Source organism: Panthera tigris, chromosome B4 (assembly GCF_018350195.1).
Source record: "Panthera tigris isolate Pti1 chromosome B4, P.tigris_Pti1_mat1.1, whole genome shotgun sequence".
Classification (NCBI taxonomy): domain Eukaryota; kingdom Metazoa; phylum Chordata; class Mammalia; order Carnivora; family Felidae; genus Panthera; species Panthera tigris.
This window is the reverse complement of record NC_056666.1, coordinates 1,244,070-1,266,601: the sequence shown is the minus strand read 5'-3', so window position 1 is coordinate 1,266,601 and position 22,532 is coordinate 1,244,070. Positions and strand designations below refer to the sequence as shown.

General features: G+C 49.3%; 1 protein-coding gene across 1 annotated transcript in view; it reads left to right on the top strand.

The window, feature by feature from the left end:
- ADARB2 (adenosine deaminase RNA specific B2 (inactive)) overlaps positions 1-22,532 on the top strand; it is a 133,757-nt gene that overhangs the window by 14,277 nt on the left and 96,948 nt on the right. Inside the window, 1 exon segment of the mRNA XM_042990927.1 lies at positions 19,234-19,256. Coding sequence (XP_042846861.1) covers positions 19,234-19,256 — 23 coding nt within the window.

The following is a 22,532-nucleotide window of genomic DNA, read 5'->3' as shown; positions in this document are numbered from 1 at the left end:
ACGGGTGAAATTCACCAATCTGGGATTCTCATAAAAGTCAGTGCATTCAGGCTGCTGTAACAGAATACCGTTCATAGGGTGGTTAATAGGCAACAAATTTAGCCTCGTGGCACTGGAGACCAAGGTCCAGGAGCCGGCAGATTCCATGACTGGTGAGGAATCTCCTCCTGGTTCACAGACAGCGTCTTCTCGCTGTGTCCTCACCTGGGGGGAGCGGTGAGGGGGCTCCCCGGGGTGTCCTTCACAAGGACACTAATCCCATTGAGTCGGCTCAACCATCATGGCCTCATCACCTCCCAGAGGCCCTGCCTCCTGACATCATCACCTTGGGGGTTAGGTGTCCCACACGAACTTGGGGAGGGGGTCACAAGCAGTCTGACTACAGCAATCTGTCAACCACTAACATTACAGAGAATGCTACACACTGACATTCAAGGCAGAACAAACCAGCTTACTACACCACCAGCTGACCTGACCCCAACCCACCCACTCAGCCTTTTTGTCACTCTGTCCTCCGTCCCCTAAGGAGCCAGCCCACGTGAACAGGGGCCATACTCCAAGAGAAAACACGTCTCAGTAGCCATCGTGGGATAAAAGACTCAGTGCCATGGTACCCAGCCATTCACCTGCATCAACACAGTCACCAGCCCCCTTTTCTGGTCGCAGGATGGGGCGGGGGCTTCTCCACGGCTCTGCTGTGTGAGGTCAGCGTCATGGGGCTCATCACAGCAGAGCCATTGTGAAGTCGTCATTATGCCTCAAGAGGAGTTTGTACCAGGGGACAAACGACCTCCCCCAACACCGTTTTGCTTGGGGAGCTGGGTCAGGAATGACCATGCTGGCATCACAGCATGCCCAGGACTCGGCAAGAACCAGTCTTGCACCCAAGAACACCACAACCCAATTGCTCTGGTTTCTGCAGCTCGGCCCTAAACCTGTTGTACACACACCCCTGCTCCCCAGTCGCACACCGAGTTCACTTTCTGAACCAGTCATTTCCCAAAGGGGGAACAGTTCCTTGGATGCCTTTTCATAGATTAAAACAACAATTTTGTTTTGCTGCAAAAACCCTTGTGGGGGGAGGGGCCGTTCTGAACGGACACCCATGGTGGCCCCGGGCAGCACGGCCACCCTCCCCTTCCCAGGCTGCAGGTGAGGCCCAGGAACACGTATTTGATTCGGGTACTATGAGTTTGTATTTGGGAATGCAGCTACTAAAAATGTGAAATGTGTATGCAGAGTCTGTATGCAAAGAACCTTGGTCTTTACCATCTCAAATAAACAGGATATGACCTCATCACCAAGCATCCCTACAGTGGGGACAAGCACGTTCCCTTCTAGTCAGACACGGTGATGGATTCCAGGCGAGATGTGGAAAGACACCAGAGACACAGCAAAGAGACAAGTGCAGGAGAGGACAGGCTGACACTGTCCTCTGTCCCAACACTGAGAAATTATAAAATTGACACAGAAACACGATCACGTCCAGTTTTCATTAATGGCTTTAGTCAGGTCAGCCAACCGGTCAAGATGAACCCACTTTTTTGACTCACAGAGCAAAATCAGTGATCTCTGCATCTCCCTCTTTCTCCCTCTCCCCCTTCCCCTCTCCCTCCCTCTCTCTCTCTCTCTCTCTCTCTCTCTCTCACACACACACACACACACACACTGCACGTGCAGGATGTACATATACACGTCTTGTGTGATTCCACCTCCAGAGAGAAAGAAGATAACTGCTGCCCACCAGCAGTTTGTGCAAAGGTAGGAGAAACATGTCTGTCCTTCGTGTCACATTCCAGACGTTTAGCAAAAGCTGTTTTCTCCACCAAGAAATCCGACCTCCATGCAGCTCTGTTTTCTAGCGCCCGATGATCATTAGCTTGTCTTGGTGTTATCGCGGTGATTCAGACACAGTTAGAGGCTCAGTTCTTTGGGACGTCTTCTTTTTGCCTCGAGGACACTAAAATGCACACAGCAGGCAGGGAGGACACAGGTCACTCGCGGTAGGTCCGGCTTCTAGATACAGAGGTGACGTCTGCTTGAGTTCGGGGCCGGCAGGTAAAATTCAGCAACAACGCTTACATGGACAGAGTACGTGCTGTCTACCTGACACTCAAACGCACCTGGATGTCCTGTGGTTTCATCCGCTACAAACTCAGGCAGCCCTACTTGCAACGGAGAAGCAGCAGAGAATGTAAAATGAGGTGCTGTGGACAGAGGCTCTGGGTGGGAGGAGGGCATGTCTGTGGCCACCAGTTGTCTTACTCGCACCCTCCCTGTCCCTCTCAGGGTGCAGAGAAGCCTGATACGCCAGGGTCCCACTTGGGGACACTGTGACCAGGACTCTGTCCGCCCCTCGGATACCACAGTCCCCGCCAGCCAGAAAGTAGTGTCCGTTCCCATTCACTGGTGACCATGTCTTCTGGGGGTGCCCATGCAGGTGACCAGCACTGACACAGGGCGGGACAGCATGGGTTAGTGTCAGTGCCCCCGTGCCATGCAGAACCTTGGTCTGCCACAGAATCCTTCATTCACGTGTGTTCCTGGTCACTGTCTGGTGTCACTGATGCTAAAACTGTAAAAGTTCTGACGTGGACCCAGAAGCAGCCAGAGTGAGGTCTCGCTCGCTGCAGCAGTCTGAGTGTGCAGCATGGGCTGGGCATCACTTAGGGCCCGGCCCTTCCCGCCAGGCTGCTCTGGGTCTCACTACCGCTCACCAAGGGAGACCTGGACCTTCTGTTAGGTGGCTGGTCTGCAGTAAATGCTCGTTCCGTAAGCTCTGAAGGTGCTTTGTCGGTATTTTGTTTGAGAAGAGACAAGGGAGGCAAGAGGGGGGAGACCGAGGGAGGCAAGAGGGGGGAGACCGAGGGAGGCAAGAGTAGGGAGACCACGCTGCTGTTTTACCCAGAATCGTGTTGCCTTCCTGAGAAGGGGCCTCACAGGATCACCACCTAAGAGTCCCCCCAAACAAACTCCGCTCTCTGTGTCCACTCTCCTGGGTCGGACTCATGCCCTGAGCAGGTAGACGTCATGGACCCCAGTCACCAGGAGCATGAGGCCCTTGTGAAGCTCTGTTATTTTCCATCAACGTGCCCTGAGATGACCCCAGTCTCTGGAGCCTCAAAGTGTCAGCTTTGGGTCTAAACCTCTAGTACTCGGCATCACCAGGATGTCCTGCTGCCCCAGAAGGCCCTAGAAGCCTGTCTGCCTCCCTGGAATTCTTCTCCTCCTGCTCTAAGACCCCCTGCCCAGGGCTGAGGCATGACTACACAGCCGTCTGGGTTTTGTGACCACACACACCCTCCCGTGGTCCACGAGAAGAAAAAGGCAGCCTTTTATAGAAGGAAGACACACTCCTGCGTGTCCAGCCGGCCCTGAACTTGGCTTAACCTTCTTCATTTCCTTGTTTCCACAGAACTATATTGACAGGTCACCTCCCTGTCATATTGTGCATGGAAAACTCTTCTAAAATTCTCTCCTTGATGAGAGTGCTGAAGGCTTTGTTAACAACACATTTATACATTTGCACAATGCGTATGCGATGTGCAACTATATACAACGTATACTGTGTGGTGCACACTTGCACAACGTATGTGCAACGCCCATGCAACACGCATTCCTGCGATGCGCACTTGCACAATGTATGTGCAACGCGAGACCTGTGTTTATACCATAGCCTCCAGCATCTTACCTCTTACTGAAACAAGTTTGGCGCAACTTCCGTAAGAGTTAAGTAATGTGTGAGCTTAAACGTTCCCAGCACTGTGTTTGACATTTCCAAATACAGTTAACATGACTGTTGATTAGTTCTGCAGTCTCTAAACCAACCTTCCCCATTTGTCTTGCTATTCCTCAGCCACGATTAACACTGCTGGTGCGGCTGATACGGCAGTGACATTAGGAGCTGACACTCACCAGGCACCGCGTTGTTGTTGGCACCTGACATACAACAGCACATTTGAGCCTCATAACGTCCTCGGAGACAGTGCTACCATGTCCTGTTGCACAGATGAGGACACCGAGACACAAGACATTGAGCCCTTGGCCCACAGTCGGGCTGGGGAGTGGCGATACCAGCAGGGAGCGTGTCCCATGGCCGGCAAGCAGCCCTCAGACGCCCGCCTGCCTCTCTGAATTGCAAACCTGTTCACACACTGTGTCCCCAAGCGCCCGTGTCTCTACTGGCCTCAAGCTCCCGGGAACACGATGCAGTGCACGGGTGGGGTCACACTCAGCCCTGCGTCACGTCTCAGTCATCGATTCTTCCCTCTATGGCTGTATTTCCAGCGAAACGCAGTGTCTGCCCCGGTCCCCCCAGCACTGGGGCAAGTGGCCTGTGTTCAGGATGCCACTTTCCTTCCCATCACACGAGGGCGGGGCCATCTCAGCTTGTGGAGAGATGAGCGCAGGTTCCCAGACCCGTGAAATGATGGTTTGTAACAACAGCACCACAATGAAACATTTTTAAAATACATTTTCGTAAATCAGTGCACCCGGTCGAATTGTGAGTTCACTCAAGTACTACAGAGCAAAAGTCACCATCCAAACCTCAAGGAAACTTGCTGTGGTTCAGAGCCATCCCCTCTGGTCAGGATTACAGTGAGCACAGTGACAAAAGCTGTCTTCAGCCAGCAGCACACATCTCTGTGTCTTAACCGTGTTTCATCAGACAGTTTCAGCAAAAGGAAAAGCATTCAGTAAACGACCCTCAGGTTGCGTGGTTTAAGGTAGGGGTTTTATTCAGTTATCTGAACTGGGAAATCAGAGCAAACGGGCTTCCACAGAGCATGCACGCTGGCCTACCGCGGGGACATCTTTGTGCCGGCTGGGCCTGCAGGCCATCGGGTCGGGTCCCCGCGCCTGGAACAAGGGCCCCCGGGGGAGGACATGGCATCAGGAGCTGAGAACCGGGGTATGAGGGCTGGAAACAGAGTGCTGAGAAATGGACGAGGGGTTGATTGCGGTGGAATCAGGGAAGGACAGACTGCATGAGGAGGGGAGGTGACCCCAGGCTGCAAAGGCCCCCAGAGGCACACACAGTGTGGGGAAGGCAAAGGATACCAAGTCTGCTCGGTGCAGGACACGGAAGCCCCTGGAGCTCCGGGCCCAAGGGGGCAGGTGTATGCAGGGCCGGGGGGTCCATGCAATCGCAGACTAGATCCTGGTGGGGGTCCCACTGGCACCAGGCCGCTCTGGGGCCAGCAGCCTTGAATTCAGGTCCAGCCACAGCCTTCACGGCCAGTGCCCTTGGGCAACTCATTCAAAATCTCTGCGTTTCCTCACCTTTCCCAACGGAGGGGCTGCCGTGAGCACCTCTGGGGTTGAGGGTGGTGAAACGGGGAGGCTCGGGCACCCTGAGGGTTCAGTCCATCTTACACAGCCTCAGGGTGACTCTGGACGCCTCTGCATTTAGGGCACTGGCATTGGTGTATGGGTCCAGGGAACCCCCAGGGCACCTGCTCGCTACCTCTGATCCCCACAGTCGGTGCTGCCTCTTACCTGGGGCAGGAACCGGGAGTGTCGGGCCCCAAAAGCACAGTGGGAGCCGGTGGCTGGGCACCGGGCAGCCCTTCGTGTGGGTCCCTGGCCCCAAGCCCACCTGTGGCGCCGTGGCGCCTGGGAAGCTTGAGCCTGAGCACCAGCCCCCCCGGCCTTTCTCCCTGCTTCTGGATGCACGGCAGGTACCGGTTCCCATGCTGGATGTCCTGACCCAGGCACTCACCAGGGCTAAGGATTATGTGTGACCCCTGCACCCAGGAGTGACTCTTTCACTGTTGAACCACTGTTTTGTGTCCTGCCTTGGTCTTCTGGTTTGGTTAGTAAATCAGACGATGTAGAACTTGAGAGGCAGCCCTTATTTCATAGACATGGCACCAGACCCTGCAGAAGTGACACAACCCAGAGACTTGGGGGGGGGGGGGGGGGCGGGGCATGGAGGTGAGACAGGGGCCTGGTTGGTGTTCCTTCTGGGACGTGCGGACTCCTCCCACCAAACCAGGCTTCTATGAGGAGGACTTTGCAACAAGAACAGCCCTGAACTAGTGTGTGTGTTATGTGTGCGGCATTTCTGTTTAACCTGGAAGTGTCTGTGGTCCTCAGGTCCCTTGTGCCGCCAGGATCCAAGGAGCTCTAAGTGCGCCCTGCTGTGGATGCCACACAGACCACACACGCACCGTCCTCTCTCCAAACCCAAGACCCACAAAACAAAGAAAAACAAAATTCTGGCCCATGCTGAGAACACATAAAGCTGAAATCCTGTGTTTGCAAAAAATGCAAAACATTGTTGTAATCACACGAGACGTTTAAATTTTAGTATTTTCCTCCCACATTCCAGTGGAGAGCTTTGGGGATTTCCTGGGTTGGGGTCACTTTCCTTCATGAACACAGCCGAGAATCTTGCTGTCGAGATGGAGAGAATTTAAAAAAAAAAAAAAGAGTAAAAAGTCAGAATAATAAATGGCAGGAGACATGGGGAGTGGCCGTGGTCAAACCCCTCTTTTCCCAACCAACTTCTCATCCAGCCCAGACCAAGCAGCCAATGGACGAGACCAGCATGCAGACGGCTGTGTAGGAGGCGTGAGAGGGAGGCTGGGGTGCCCACATGACGGCCGACTTTCCCGAGAGCCCACGAGTCTCGGGCAGAGCCCACATCGCAGCCTCCCCCCGACCTCTAAGCAGACAAACCCGGGAGGTGGCAGGGCGGGGAGGCGGGGAATGGATGCCAGCCCCCCCTAACGTCAGGGAGACGGTGTGGTGATGAGGGGGCTCTGAGGTCACACATCTGAGCTTCAGTCCTGGTCTGCCAGGGGCCACGTGTGAGGCTGAGTGGGCTGCCGACCTCCCTGGGAGGGGGGACGCACCATGGGCTGCTCGGTGATTACGTGGGGCACATCACGTCGGGTCAGGTACTGACTCTCTATCTGCACCCTAACGGCGGTATTTGCACGTGAGCAGGAGAAAGCACACAGGGACAGGGTCCTGGTGGGACACCCCCCAGAGCCCCCACATCCTTGACAAATGGCACTTTCCTGCTGTATGGCCCGATTTGGTTGGAAGAAACACACAGGACCGTTGTGATCAGTAGAACCTGGAACATGCACAGCAGAGGAACAGTGTCCCGGGTCAGCAGGCAGAAGTGTCCCAGGCAAAATAAGCCAATTGCAAAGGCATGACGTGCAGCCTCGGGACACTGGGCCGTGGGATGGGCGGTTCTGGCTGGATCTAGCTGAGTTCTAGCCCAGGGTAATTCCCAGCCCGCTTGGGCCACAGAACTTGGAGGCCACGTGCTCCCCTTCTCCCCGGCCATCAAGACCCTGGCTCTCCAAGAAACCGCCAGAATGCAGGATGGCGAAGTGAGGCTGCCGGGACAGCTTCGAAACGGTCAGGATCTACATCAAAAGCAGGTCTTTCCCAGCCTTGTGCTCTATTGTTCAGAGTACTTTTATCGAATCTGCATGTGATCTCGAGTAGGGTCGGCACCATCACAGACGGACGCCTCTCTGTCTCAGCAGCCACCAGGACACCCTCTGCCAAGAGCAACTTCTCAGAGCGGGAGAAGCTCTTTCCTATGGAAGTGCTGACTCACAAAATATTCAAAGTCTGGCACAAATCCACCGTACCCTGGACTGGCCGCTATTTTTTTGCTTTGTCTGCTCTTAATCCCTTTTGTAAGCAAAGCAGATGGGTACAGGTGGAAGGCATCAGAAAAGAAAAACCCTCGAAGACCCAGGCGGGGCTCCATGGAATGTCTTTACAAACCACTACACGAATTGGCGGAAGGCTCTGATTGACCCCCTCGTGGACGTCTGCCCTTGCAGGCCGCCGCTCTCTGCTCTCCGGAGTCTGGTCAGCGGAAGGTGCAGGGGGACACTCACCGCAGTATGTGTGCTGTTGCAATGCTGCAGACCCCAGTTCAATCCAATTGTCCACCACAGAGCAGGGATAGCCCTGGAGGAAGATGATTATGCAGCCAGGCTGGCTTTGGGGGTCCTAGGGCGGGACATGCAGATGGCTAGAAGCCATGGAACCAGAACCAGAGGGACCCCAAGAGGGAAACAGTGCTTTGAATCCAGAATCTGGGCCCCTGCAGAGGCTGCTGGTGATGGCAACACGGACGTGAACGAGGACCAAGAGGGCATCGGGATGAGCAAGCCAGGGGCTCGGCAGCCCAGGACCCTGCGGAGGAACAGGGTCCCCGCCCAGCACTCCTTTTCAGAGTCTGGAACCGACTCACTGGCGGAGCAGAGAGGAAGGCGGCCCTGTCTTCCTTCGGCCTAGAGGTCCATTACCTCTGCCCCAAAATCCACTAGTGTGGGGTGTCAGGGGGCCATCCCAGAGGCTTGCCCTGTGGCTGGCTCTCCTCAGAGGACCATGGCCATCCCCACGGAAAATCCACACCATTCTAGACAATCCACAGACCACGAGTTGGGCCTGATTTTCTTGTTCCGGTACTTTCCCCACAGAGGGATTTGGGAGGGAAGTGAAAGTGAACATCTTACCTAACATGAATCTGAAGAACGGAAAGTGGAAATGGGGAGAGAAGGATACAAAATGAGGTCTACCTGCAGGGACCAGGGACCAGAAGCGGTGAACCCGGAGCCCAAGACGGCCCGACTGTGCAGGAATCAGCTGAAATGTGCAGGCTGCGCTTGGGAAGTGGGCTGACTGTGTGTTGTCAGCCGGCATGACCATCACCCGTGGATGGACTCCCTGTTTCCAGTGAGATGCCCGCGGCGTTGGGAACCACAGGCACCCTCAGGCTTCCTCCATGGGGACTGGCTTCCACGAGACCTTCCCATTTAAAACAGATGCTTTTCAGGACACCAGGACGTACGCTCCACCTGGCAGAGGACCGCAGCGACACTAGACAACGCCAAGACGAGGCTGGCGTCAGCCCCAGACCCGGCGCAGGCTGGAGCGGGCCTGTCTGTGAGCAGACTCTGGCGTGCCCAACCCTGTAAGTTCCCCCTTCCACAGGCTAACCAGGTACCTTGAAAGACGTCGTGACTCACCCTCTAACTTCTGCTGGCATTGGAGACGGGAATGAGATCAATGGAGCACAGTCGTGTGGCTAACTGGGACCTGAACAGCAGAGCAGGTGTTAGGTTTCCTCTAACTGCCCACGGCTCCCCCTCCGTGAGGCCAAGGGGACAAGGAGAGGGGCCAGAAGGCAGGAGGGGCAGACGGCAAGCCACCTGCACACACACAGGTTCGACGGCATCCCTGAACTGACCAGTCCAAAGAAACCAGACGGACCACTTGCCCGCAGCTCACCTGTCACATGAGCCAAAACCTACATATCCTTTCACTGCGGTTGACACGGCTGTGCCACCACCAGTCCGCACTCAGGGTCTGAATCCTGAGTGGGAAGCACGGTGGGTATTTTGTCTTTCCACCACTTGGTTGTTTGGTCAAGGACTGGAATTCAATTTGGAGAGAAGTTCACATAGGCACACCCCTGTGCTAGGTGCTTATAGGCATCTACTATACAGATCTACTTTTTTAATACTTATTCAGTTATTTTGAGAGAGAGAGAGAGAGAGAGAGAGAGAGAGGGAAGGGGAGGGGCAGAGAGAGAGACAGAGAGAAAGAATCCCAAGCAGGCTCCATGCTGTCAGCACAGAGAATGACATGTGGCTCGACCTCAAGAACTGTGAGATCATGACCTGAGCTGAAATCAGGAGTCGGACTCTTAACCAACTGAGCTGCCCAGGTGCCCCTGGACCCTCTTTATTTATCTCTCCCAGTAACTGACTTTGGGAAAGTCGACTCAGTGTTGTGTATAAGGCCCACAAACAAATCTTTAAGTGAAAAAGGGAGCAAAGTTTCTCTGAGTTCATTCTAAAATTGCCCCATTTCATGTCCTGGCTGCTGGTTTCTGGCGTCCTGAGTGGATCCCCACTGCCGGGCCACGTGCTATTTCCATGGGGGGAGAAGGGAGCACAGAGAGGCTGTACACCCAGCACAAAGGCCACGACCACTGAGAACGGCAGTTGAGGAGCAGAGGTAATGAGCTGAGCCACCCTGAGAGTCATTCTTCCTGAAACCAAGGATAGTGATAAACTTCACCTGACATAGGTAACCCTCGGCGGACTGAGAAGGTGTAATTTTTTCTACAGAGAACTTTTGTGGTCTTCAGAGGGTGAGCAGAGTACAGGAAATATCTCCTCCATGAGGAACACCTCGTAATTCACTAGGAGTGAACCTAAGTGGAGTTGCAAAGGTCATTCTTGCTTTATAACAAGAAGAAATTTCCAAGGAGCCTTCAAAGCCTTCATTTCCTTCCACAGCCACACGGCACTCATACATCATAATATAGAATTATCTGCCTTTCTACAGCAAGAGTATCCATTTAATAAATATTGAGGGGCTCCCACAATGTTTTAGGAATCTCAAGGGACAGAGGTGTGCAAGAATCCAAAAAAAAAGTCCTTTAGATGCTTAGAGTATTAATTAGGCACCAAGCCTTTAAGACACTGATGAAACAAAGGCGAACATGATGAAACCCATTAAGAAAGTCATGATGAGCATAAAAGACAGCCTCAAGAGTCCCACGATAATGAGATAATTGCCTTAACAGAGGGGCTGCTGCACTCCATATGGGCGACATCGGACTATTACAAAATTAGTAACATTGTAAATGTTTTGTGGAATCCCATTGTTGGAAAACCTCCTTCACCGAATTCTGTGGTAAAGCAAAGAATAATTTTGAAATGAGTTGGTGCTGAATTTATATGCATTCCACAAATTTGAATGTTTGCATAATGGACTTTCTTAAAATGGGGGGCACGTTTAGAAATCACTAGATTTTACAACCCAATTACTTTTGAATAAGAGTTAATTATGTTTACATTTGTCACGAAGATATATGGAAACATGCTATGAATGGTCATATTAACCACAACAGCCAATGTGAAGACCCATTTAGTACTATTCAAATCCAAATTCGGTGTTAAGGCACTTGGAAGGCAGTTTGTGATGCAAACATATTTCTGACTTGTATGCACAAAACAGGATAAACAAAGCAATGAGCTAGTTGCAAAGACAATGAGATAATCAGGATGCACAGATTTTGCTTTGATGACTTTTGAAATCAGAAAAAAAAAATGAAAGTATATCCTATTTAGGCAGGCACTGATTTATTCTTATTTAAGACATACAAAAATGTTCCTTAGGGTTTAGAAAAGACATAAATGACTGCCAAAGTTTGTTCATAGCTCAACTAATGGCTTATAAACTGTCAGGCCTGCTTGCAAAGAGAGTGGTTTCCATGTATCCACCCAGCCAGCCATCCAGCCAGCCATCCGTCCATCTATGCATCTATCCATCCATCTATGCATCCCTCTGTCCATCCATGCATCCATTCATCCATGCATCCATCCATCCATCAATCTATGCATCCCTCTGTCCATCCATCCATCCATCCATCCATCCATCCATCCATCCATCCACGCATCCCTCCGTCCATCCATCCATCTTACAAGAATGTAATGAGCATATGCTGCCTCAGGTGATGTGCCAGGTGCTAGGAATATACAGAGGTGAACAGGATAAAACCCCTCCCCTTGAGAATTGCTCACAGCTGGTCAATGGGTTTCCCCATTGTGATCCAATAACTCCCAGCATAAATCTGCCTGGACATCACATTTTAAAATGCAAATACGGGGCACTTAGCCTAGACTTGCCAAATCAGAATATCTTTGGCTCCCTTTTTAACAATTACCCCAAATGATTATTAGTCATGCTAAAATTTCAGAACCGAACTCAGGAAAAGACTTGAAATGAAAGCAATAATTATAATACGTTTTACTGTGCTGTTTTAGATATGTGTTAAGCATTTGGTAAAGGTGAGGATAGAGGGCTAACTCAGATACACTCAACAGAAAACCAAATGGTAAAATAGGAAGTTACTTTTAACTCTATATAAATGTGTTTGGCTTCAGGAAACAACTTTCCTTATACAAGGAAAACTGCAAAATCATGGAAAATAATCCGCTTTGAAACCTTAAGGATACATCTATTGAGGCTGTAAATCTTAATAAGAGGATCTACACTGAAGTAGCTGGATTGACACATGTGAATTATAACAATAAATGTACACATTCATATATGAAGAGAGACTTTGTGTACACAGTACAGGAAAACATGCCTATTCTCCTGAAGCAGATGTCTCTTTAAGAAGCCCAGAGCGATTGATCCGCAAACTTTACGTACAACAGATTCAGATGTTACTGCCCACAGCACCAGTCGTATTTTCAAATGTATTTGACCCAGAAGAAAGCCTGATCTCTTTCATACGTCATGCCGTTCACTAATTGACACGAAACTGATCCATTTGCTGGAGATCCGCTGAGCACCGGCCCCATAGCACATGCTGCCCTCTTCCTCTGAAACGTGTCCTGCTCTAAGGCTGACGTGGGAAGGGGGCCAGGCAGCTGGTTTGACGGCCGGTCTGTCACCGGCTCTCCCGTGCAGGACAGTGACTGTGTCCGCTTCCTTTCTGGTCCTTGGCTGCTGGGCTGCCCCTACCTTCCCCAGCCTCCTCCTGCTGCCCACACTTGTTTTCCTGGGACCTTTCTCCGTTAAACACACACACACACTTTGCTTATTTACTAGAATGATGTACTCGTATGGTGAGAAAACCCATGTCAGGATAACTACCTGCTGACACAAACAGCACCCTCAAAATTACCGTGTGCTCAGCAAGCCCGTGAGGAGAGGCCCCCCCCCCCACCATGGTCAGGGCTGTGGACTCAGGAGCCCGAACCTCCCCCCTCCCCACGGCACACTGCCTGTTCACCCTCGTACAAAATTGGTAAACAGGAGGACCGACCGCACAGGCTGCGGGGAGGGTAAATCAAAGAGCCTCATGCACGCTGGACGCCCTGTCACTCCCAGCAACACAACGCTGGCCGCCTAAGGATCGTGTAACGTAGGATGACTGCGAACTGAGCAATTACAGTGCCAAAGTTAATCAAAACCAAGGGGAAAGCTAGTAAAAATTGAGTAAACTCAGCTAAGTCGGGGGCACTTCTAATGAGCTGGCAATTGAACGAGAAACGGATCGAGCACTTTCCTTTAATGAGCTCAGGGACGTGAGTTCTGAGCTGGCCACTAGCAACTGGCATTGTGCGAATGGGGCCGAGACCCAGAAGATGGGCTGGCCTCAGACAAGCACCCCCACCCCTCCCGCCACCTGGGTCTGCTCCTGCCAACACAGTGTCTGCTGCCCCACACATACACTTCTTGCATTTTTATTTCATTTATTTATGTGCTTATTTAAATTTTAGTTAACACACCATGAGATATTGGTTAAGGGCAGGGAAGGAGACCAGGAAGAAAGTGCATAATGTAAAATCTACAGAAAGGAAAACTGTAGCTGTGTTTCCCAGAGCAATCAGACTCATCATTTTTACTTATGAGTAGTCAATTTGGTCAAACAAATCACTTGAAAGTTTTGGGATTTTTCCTCAAACTGGTGTATCCCATTTGAATTAGTTAACCATCTCATCATTTCTATATTGAATACATATCATCAAAAAACCAAAATTACACAAATATATGGAGGAAGAAAGGGGCAGTTGGAAGGCTCTGGTCCTAAACTTATGAATTCTCTCCACTTCTATTCTCTTCTCTCAGAGGGAAGCACCTGTACTGTCTTGAAGTCCTGTGAATCCTTATGTCAAAATATCAAAAACATGCCATTCTTCATTGGAATAGTTCTCATTAATCAGCAAAAGGTGTTCAACATCTATTAGATGCTCCAAAAGCAACAAAAGCCAATGCTGGTCAACAAGCATTTCCAGTTTTGCCTATTTGCAGATTTAGGATTCTAACACGGGGCTTCACAGGCCCTAATGTTCAAATGTATTCGAGTGGAAAGAACAGTAGGGGACATTCTGAGTCCAAATGTTGTAGCCTGACAGATTCAAGAGTGATTTTCCTCAAGTCTTCCCAAACTGTCCACATAACAACCACCATATCACGGGTATGGGAGATTTCTGAGACAAACCTAACAGCTTGCTGGGTAACTGCAAATGGTTGGGTCCATAATCCAATGGTCTTTCGTATATTCACAGAGTTGTGCAACTATTACCACCATCTAATTTTAGAATGTTTTAACCACCCCCAAAAAACCCTACTAGCATTCTCCCCTTCCCCAGCCCCTGGCAACCACTGATCTATGTTCTGTCTCTAAGGATTGGCCATTTCAAGTGTATGGAATCATACAAATTGAAGCTTTCATGTCTGGCTTCTCTCATTTAGCATATTTTATTCAAATTCCATCCATGATATAGAATGTATTGGTTGTTCATTCATTTTTATAGCCAAATAACATTACACTTTATGGATGAACCACATTTCCTTTATCCATCCATCACCTGATTCATTCAACATTGGGGTTGTTTCCACTTTCGGGCTATTATGAATAATGCTGCTGTGAACATGTGCACACACGTTTCTGTGTGGACATGTGTTTTCATCTCCCTTGGGTATACACCTACTGGTGGAAGTGCTACAAGTACCTTCTTAACATTTTGAGAAATCTCCAACGTCTCTTCCAAAGTGGCTGCATCACTTTACGGTGCCCCCAGAAGTGAGCGGGCGCTCCAGGTTCCCCACATCCTTGCCAACACCTGTTGTTAGCTGGCTTCTGTCTTAGCCATCCTCGTTGGTGTGAAATGGCATCTCGTTGTGGTTTCGACTTGCATTTCCCTGACAACCAGTGATCTTGACTATCTTTTCATGTGTGCATCTTTGCAGAAATATCTGTTCAGCTTCTTGGACTGTTTTTATCTGGGTCTTTTATTCTCTGAGTTATGAGATGCCTTTGTACATTCTGGATACTAGTCCCGTATCAGATACAGGATTGCAAATGCTTCCTCCCACTCTGCAGTTGTCTTTGAACTTTCTTGATGATGTCCTTTGAAGTATGACAGTTTTTAATGTTGATGAAGCCCACTTGATCCATTTTTCCTTTTGTGACCTGTACTTCTGGTGTCATAGCTAAGAAATCATCGCCCCATTGAGGTCATGAAGCCTCATGTCCAGTGTTCTCAATGTCCAGTGTTCTCTTGTGATGGCTTTATAAGCTCCAGATGGTGTTGAACAGAAGTGGTCAGAGCAGACACCCTGGTCTTATTCCTGACGGTCGGGTGAAAGCATTCAGTCACCGTTGAGTATGATGTGAGCGGTGGGTTTTCATGGTTACTTTCTCAGGTTAAGGAAGTTCCCTTATACCCCTCATTCCTGGAACAGAGCTGGTGATTTTTCAATTTCTACCTCTGTGTATGTTTTACAAATTAATTAATAGAGCGGCCCACACCATCTATAAATGGATTGATGTGTGTATGTGCAAAGAACACTCAAAGCTACTTTAGATGTACAGTGTAGAGTCAGTTTGAAGGCCCCAGGGCTCTAGTGTGGCTTGGCCAAGCCCGTGACTGTGGCCAGCCCATACCAGGAAGGGCCACCCACATTACACATCACACCACAGGCTGTACTGATTTCTGTTCTGCTGCCTGAGAGGAGACCAGGAGAACATGTGGCTCAATCAGCCCCGACTCACCCCTCCTTGCTGAAGAAGTCCTTACTTCTATCTTCAGATAAAAAAGAACGTGGATAAAATTCAGCGATTATGCAGCCGTACCCTACTTCTATGGAAATGCAAAGATAATAAAGTGCCACTCAAGGGAAGACACCGTTGAACATGTCACTTCAGTCTGAGAAAACACTCCAGTCATGTTTACATATGATTAGGAAAAACCGAAGAAAAAATTTCATTTCTTCTACACAGCTTTCCTGGGCCCACGATCCTGAACCGTAGGCATCCATTCCAGAGCCTTCTCAACAGGCAGCGGCAAGCCACCAGCCCCTGATCCTGCCCACCCCACCACCTGTCAGAACGCTTCTGCCAGGTCCTGTTTCCAAGGACAAGTCAGGTATCCAGGCTGGTCCTTCGTGACACGTGGAATCTGGGGCCAGCCCGTGGCTGAGGTGCTGCCGTAGACGGATCTTAGAAGGGGTGAAGACACAGTGTTTTGGGAGCAGAAAGAGGCAGCCGTCCACAAGAACCCTCAGCTCCCGAAACAAACGCGCAGAGCAGCAAAGTTCAGGCGGGAGCTGAGGGAGAAGAACCGTGCCCAGAAAGGAGACTGGGCACTTGGGACTGCTGGGCAGACAGCCTGGAAATGGTTAGCAGCAGGAACTGCGGGAGTGGTTGAGGAAGGAACCGGAAAGGGTGCCACCAGGCCTGGCAGGCTCACTCACCAGGCACACAGCTGCTTTAATGTGCTGATAGGTCAGGACATTCTGGTTTCCAGTCTGAAAGATTTTGAACAAGTGATACATTTTAATAAATTTAATTATTTAAACTCTTAAGAAGTCGTTGGCACAGATTTAATAGCAGGGGTTTCTCCTATTTTACTCACATTTTCATTATTGTCAATGCCTGGATTTCCATTTAGAAATAGTCTGACAAGTTTTACATCTCAACTGGCAGCAGGCACAAAATACGAGGCAGCTGCCAAGAAGCTCTCCGTCGTGCCGAAATGCAATAAGGCAGCATTTTGTTAAACCCTTTATCTACGTGGCTGCCACGGGTGGCACGAGCTGGAGTGTGAACCTCATATTGAATCAGAGCAACGTGTCTGAACTCGACGTTTCATAAATTAGTGCAGTGACAAACTTCTGGAGGCTCCTTTCTCCTGAGCCGCTTCTTGATAAGCAACAAGAAATAAGAGTGTTACGTGCCAAAGCTCCACAGGGCGAGTCTGGCACGGCGGGAGGCTGCCAGGCATCCCCTCCGCCTGGCACACAAGCCAGGGGGAGCCCTCCCTGCTCCAGGAGTATCTGCAAAACACATCGTGATTCATAGCCCCAGAAACAGGTAATAATTTGACCCAGTCAATAACAAGGAGAATCTACCACATGGGCTTGCGTGGAAGAGCGGCACTTCCCTGGCTGATTCCGAACTGACACTTGAGCGCAGGCTGTTTGTTCCATCCCATAGGAACCAGAAGGACACAGGAGGACAGGGAATCCGGGCACTAACACTCCTCCGGACACCCCCTTTCCACCATGTTTAGAATCTTTCCGCGAGGCTGGGCCGTTTGCAGCTCTGTCCAGTCTCACCCCACGACTCCAACACATGTGGATTCCACTTCTCGGTGCCTCAGGGACCTAGCAGCCCTTGCTGCACCTGCAGTAGGTTCCCTCCACACTCTGACCGGGTCCCGGGAGACTGCCCCGCTTTTTCCGTGAAGCTGCGTCAGCAATCTCGCTAAGCCCCATACTCGGGCATGCTTCTCGCCTGCTCAAGCTCTTTCAGTGCCTCCACCAGGCCAGACATAATCAGAGCACCGCCTCTGAGCTGGGGGTCAGGAATCGGCCCTATCGGGAGCCACGCCCCTTGGGGTTCCCCTGGCCCAGAGGCAGGGCTCTGCCACCACCATACTGTGCTGGCTGGAACCATCCTTCCTGACCCCTGACCTGCAGCCTCTGACACCGATCGGCCCTCAAATACCTCATCATCTCCCTTCACAGTGCCCTCTCAGCCCAGGCCACTGCCCCCCTCCGGCTCCTGCGGTGCTCCAGGATGTCACTCCGTGATGTCACTCCGTGATGTCACTTTGTGGTGTCACTGCATGATGCCACTCTATGATGTCACTCTGTGATGTCATACCATGATGTCACTCCGTGATGTTACTTTGTGGTGTCACACCGTGATGTCTCTCCGTGATGTCAGGGATGCATTCCTCTTTCTCAAGGCCTTTGTGCCACTGCCCACTTCCCGCCTATGTGGTCTGGGGACAGAGGGCACACCCCCAGCCGCACCAATGTTAGCGTAAATGTGGCCTAACAAAGTTCTTTGGGGGAGAGGACTAATGTTCTTTCTGTTGTTTTCCCCTTTTTCTCTTCCTTATCCTCCTCCTTTGCCACTACTATGGCAAGAACAGCTAAACTGTGGGTGTGGGATCTGGCAAGGTCACTCGCAAGGTCACAGAAAAACAGTGGCTGAGATAGAACTAGAATATGGGTCCTCTTAATTGTGTGTCACAGTCTTCCCACCATGTCTCTCTTTGTTCACAATGTCACCAAAGCTCTCAATAGCCTCAGACCATAGTCCTTGATGAATCATGAATTCATACCTGCTTAGCCTTCTATGCCAAAAGGCCCTAAAAGTATATTTTTAACTCAAGAAAGTGATTTATTCTTCTCTATATTTTTAACTTTATAGTCAAAACACCACAACGGATGTTTGCCAAATGGAAAAGGTCCAATTCACTTCCATGCCATTTTCAAGATTAGAATTTCTTAGTATTTGCACATCTACTGTTGTAACTGACTGCCTTCCCCGTTGTAGAGATTCTCTGAGAGACACTGGGTCCACCAACCAATTCTTCCAAGCAAATGGTGTAAATGAAAAGTACAGAAGTCCCGCTAACCAGGAAGACGTGCACACCTCACCACGGCCTGGCACTTGGGAGAAGGACTCTCTAGACATCCCTGGGCGCCAGGCATCACAGAGCTCCTGAGCCCGGGGTGCGCTCCCTTCTCTGCAGGGTGAGGACGATGGGTCTTCTCTGCCTGGGGGCCCAGCACAAAGCCCTGCAGGAGCACTGGAGGCCTTTTCTGGAGGCTGATCACTGCCAGCTGACAGCCACCCATTACACAAAGAGGCCCTGGGGTCTCCTAATGTTATTTGAATGCTCTTACTTATTTTTCTGAATGAGAGAAATATTTAAATATGGAGCAAAGTCAACCTCCAGTTACCCCCTTCAAAGTTTAGGCAGGTTGTTTGCAGTGTTTTGTGCGTGTTGTGGGGGAGGGCGGGGGAGGGGGTGTGGACAATTACAAAATATTTTTTAGTATTTTTTAATTTTTAATTTTTTTAAATTTAAATTCAAGTTAGTTAACATACAATGTAGTATCAGTTTCATGAGTAGAATCCAGTGATTCATCACTTACATACGACACCCGGTGCTCATCCCAACAGGTGCCCTCCTTAATGCCCTTCATGCATCTAGCCCATCTCCTACCCCACCCCTCCAGCGACCCTCAGTTTGTTCTCTGTATTTAAGAGTCTCTTATGGTTTGCCTCCCTCTCTCTTTTTATCTTATTTTTCCTTCCCTTCCCTTATGTTCATCTGTTGTGTTTCTCAAATGCCACGAGTCAAAACATATGATATCTTTCTCCAACTGACTTATTTCACTCAGCATAATACCCTCCAGTTCCATCCACATAGTTGCAAATGGTAAGATTTCATTCTTTTTCATCACCGAGTAATACTCCATTGTATATATATACCACATCTTCTTTATCCATTCGTCAACGGACATTTGGGCTCTTTCCATACTTTGGATATTGTCGGTAGTGCTGCTATAAACATGGGGGTGCATGTGTCCCTTCGAAACAGCATACCTCTATCCCTTGGATAAATGCCTAGTAGTGAAATTGCTGGGTTGTAGGGTAGTTCTATTTTTATTTTGAGGAACCTCCATACTGTTTTCCAGAGTGGCTGCACCAGTTTGCATTCCCACCAGCATTGCAAAAGTGTTCCCCTTTCTCTGTATCTTTGACAACATCTGTTGTTGCCTGAGTTGTTAATGTTAGCCATTCTGACAGGTGTGAGGTGGTATCTCATTGTGGTTTTGATTTATATTTCCCTCATGATGAGTGATGTTGAGCATTTTTTCGTCTGTTGGCCATATGGATGTCTTCTTTGGAAAAGTGTCTATTCATGTCTTTTGCCCATTTCTACACTGGATTATTTATTTTTTTGGGTGTTGAGTTAGGTAAGTTTTTTATAGATTTTGGATACTAACCTTTTATCTGATATGTCATTTGCAAATATCTTCTCCCATTCTGTTGGTTGCCTAGTAGTTTTGCTGATTGTTTCCTTCACTGTGCAGTGTATTATTAGGAGTGGTGCTGCAGGGACGTAATGGCATCAGCCCCAACGTGCCAAGGGGAGCAAGACGCTGGCACGTGCCAGGCCGAAGTCCTCATCCAGCAGCTGTGGAGGCATGGTGTGAAGCTGCCACATAGCAAAACGCTGGCACGTGCCAGGCCGAAGTCCTCATCCAGCAGCTGTGGAGGCATGGTGTGAAGCTGCCACATTGCACTGGGTCCTGTCAGCATGCATGTTGCCACCCCGTGCTCAGGGGACACTCACAAAGACAGAGTCCAGGCCAGGAAGGAGGACTCTGCTGGCTGTGGCTCCTGAATGGTCGGAGACCCAGCATAAGGTTGGCTCCTTCTACAGAATCCTCAAGATGCTTGTGTCGCAGACACACCTGGCTTCACTCTCAAGACATTCAAGTTGATCAGCTAGGGATGAGGCCCAGGACTCTGTGTGTGTGTGTGTTCAGTGCTATGCAATTCTGTCACACATGTAGGTATGTTTGTGCAGCCAGCACTACAGTGACAACACAGGACACCTATCGTCACAGGTGTGTCCTGCTGCCTCTGAAAGCCACACCCACCTGCCTCCCACACCCCTTCCTTAATCCTGGCACCCACCAATCTGTCCTCTGTTCCTATAATTTTGTTGTTTCCTTACCATAATGTAAATGCAATCATACCGTGTGTATTTGGAATTGTTCTGATCACTCGGCATAGTTCTTTGGTGATCCATCCAGCTTGCTGTGTGAATCAAGACTTTGTTTTTACTGCTGGGTGGTGTTCCGTGGTGCAAATGGGCCACACTTTGTCTAAACTTTACACAGTGAAGGACATCGGGTTGATTCCAGTTGGGACGATCATGACTAAAGCTGCTCTAAGCATCAATGTAGTTTTCGTGTAAGAACATAAATTTCCATTTCTCTGGGATAAACGCCCATAGGCATTTTCCGGGGTCATACAGGGATCCGGTCTTCAGTGCAATGAGAAGTTGCCAGGCTGTTGCTCAGAGTGGCTGCACCAGTTTGCACAGCACCAGCCATGTGAGGGATTAGGTCCTTCACTGTTCACCACCATCCGGTGGTGCCAGTACCCTTTATTTTAGCCATTCTGGCAGGTGTGTCGTAGGGTCCCATGTGGTTTAATCTGCGTCTCCTGGGTGACAGATGAAGCTGAACATCTTATCACATGCTAATCTGCCATCTGCACATCCTCTTCGCTGACATACCTCGTGTCTTTTGCCCATTTTCTAATTCAATTGTATGTTTTCACTGACGATTTTGAGAGTCTTCCGTGTGCTCCGGTTACTAGCACTTTGTCAGATTCGGGACTTGCGAACATTTCCTCTTGGTAGTGTGGCTTTCATCATCATAAGTGAGAGGGTCTATCGTGAACCTTCCATTGTTGTGAGATCCAAGTCCCCAGTATCTTCCTTTCTTGTGCTTTTGCTGTCAAGTCTAAGAGTTCTTTGCCTTGTTGTAGCACCTAAGAATTTTCTCCTGCATTTTTCTAAAAGTTCAAGAATATGGCTACTTTCAGTTAATGTTTGTGTAGGTGTGAGATGCATGTCGATGTGGGGGTTGCTTATGGAAATCCAGTTGTTCCAGCTCTGTTTGCTGAAAAGGCAATTTTTCCTCCACTGAACTGCCCATGGACCTTTGTCAGAACTCAGCTGGGCACATTTGCACGGCTTTCCGTTCTGTCCCATGGATTATCCATCCACCCCCTCACAACACCACACAGTCTTGATTAGCAGTTTTCCATTAAACCTCAACATCAGGTGATGCAATTCTTTCCACTTCTCATGAAATGGGTGTTTTAGTTATTCCAGGACTTGTGCCTTTACATATAAATTTTGGAATAAGCTTGTATACATCTACAAAAATGTTTTCTGGTATTTTGATAAGAATTGCATTAAACTATAGGTCAGTTTCATGAAAGTAGACACTTTGACTATTTGAGTTTTCCCGTTCATGAACATAGTACATCTCTCCATTAACTTAGGTCTTACTTGATTTCTTCCATTTGCATGTTGTTAATTTTCAACATACAGATACTAATTGTGTATTTTTACAAATTCAAGATATCCTAAAGCATCTGTGCAGTGTGGTGCTGAGCATGGTGACTATATTGACTGAAGCGTATATGGTACACACTGGTTCTGTTCTGGTGCTGGTCTGAATGTATTAGTATATTAATTCATTTAAAAGACAAAAGTAGCTTATGGAAAAGGTCTTCCCCCTTTACTGACTTCCAATGCTTTTTCAAGCCCCGATCTACTTTTTAAACTGCCCTCTAACAGACCAAACAGATGTGTTATGGTTTGATTCCAGCATTGCTGTAACAAGGTCAGCCAAGTCTTTGCTCTTTCTCTTTGTGCCAAATGTAATAAATAGGGTGGAATCGTGTCTCAGTGATGTGCTGCTGGTTCCATCTTAGTTACAGTAGGGAAAACGCAATGGATGAATCCAAAAGTGAATTTTGAAATAACTGGAATAATTGAAATAAATTTATTTTTAATGCCAAACTTTTTAAAGTAATTTGGATAGGAATCATCATAAATGCAACAGCTTTTCTTCTTAAGGAGAGTGCCCCAACCATCAAGTGTCATTTTTCTAGACCCTACATC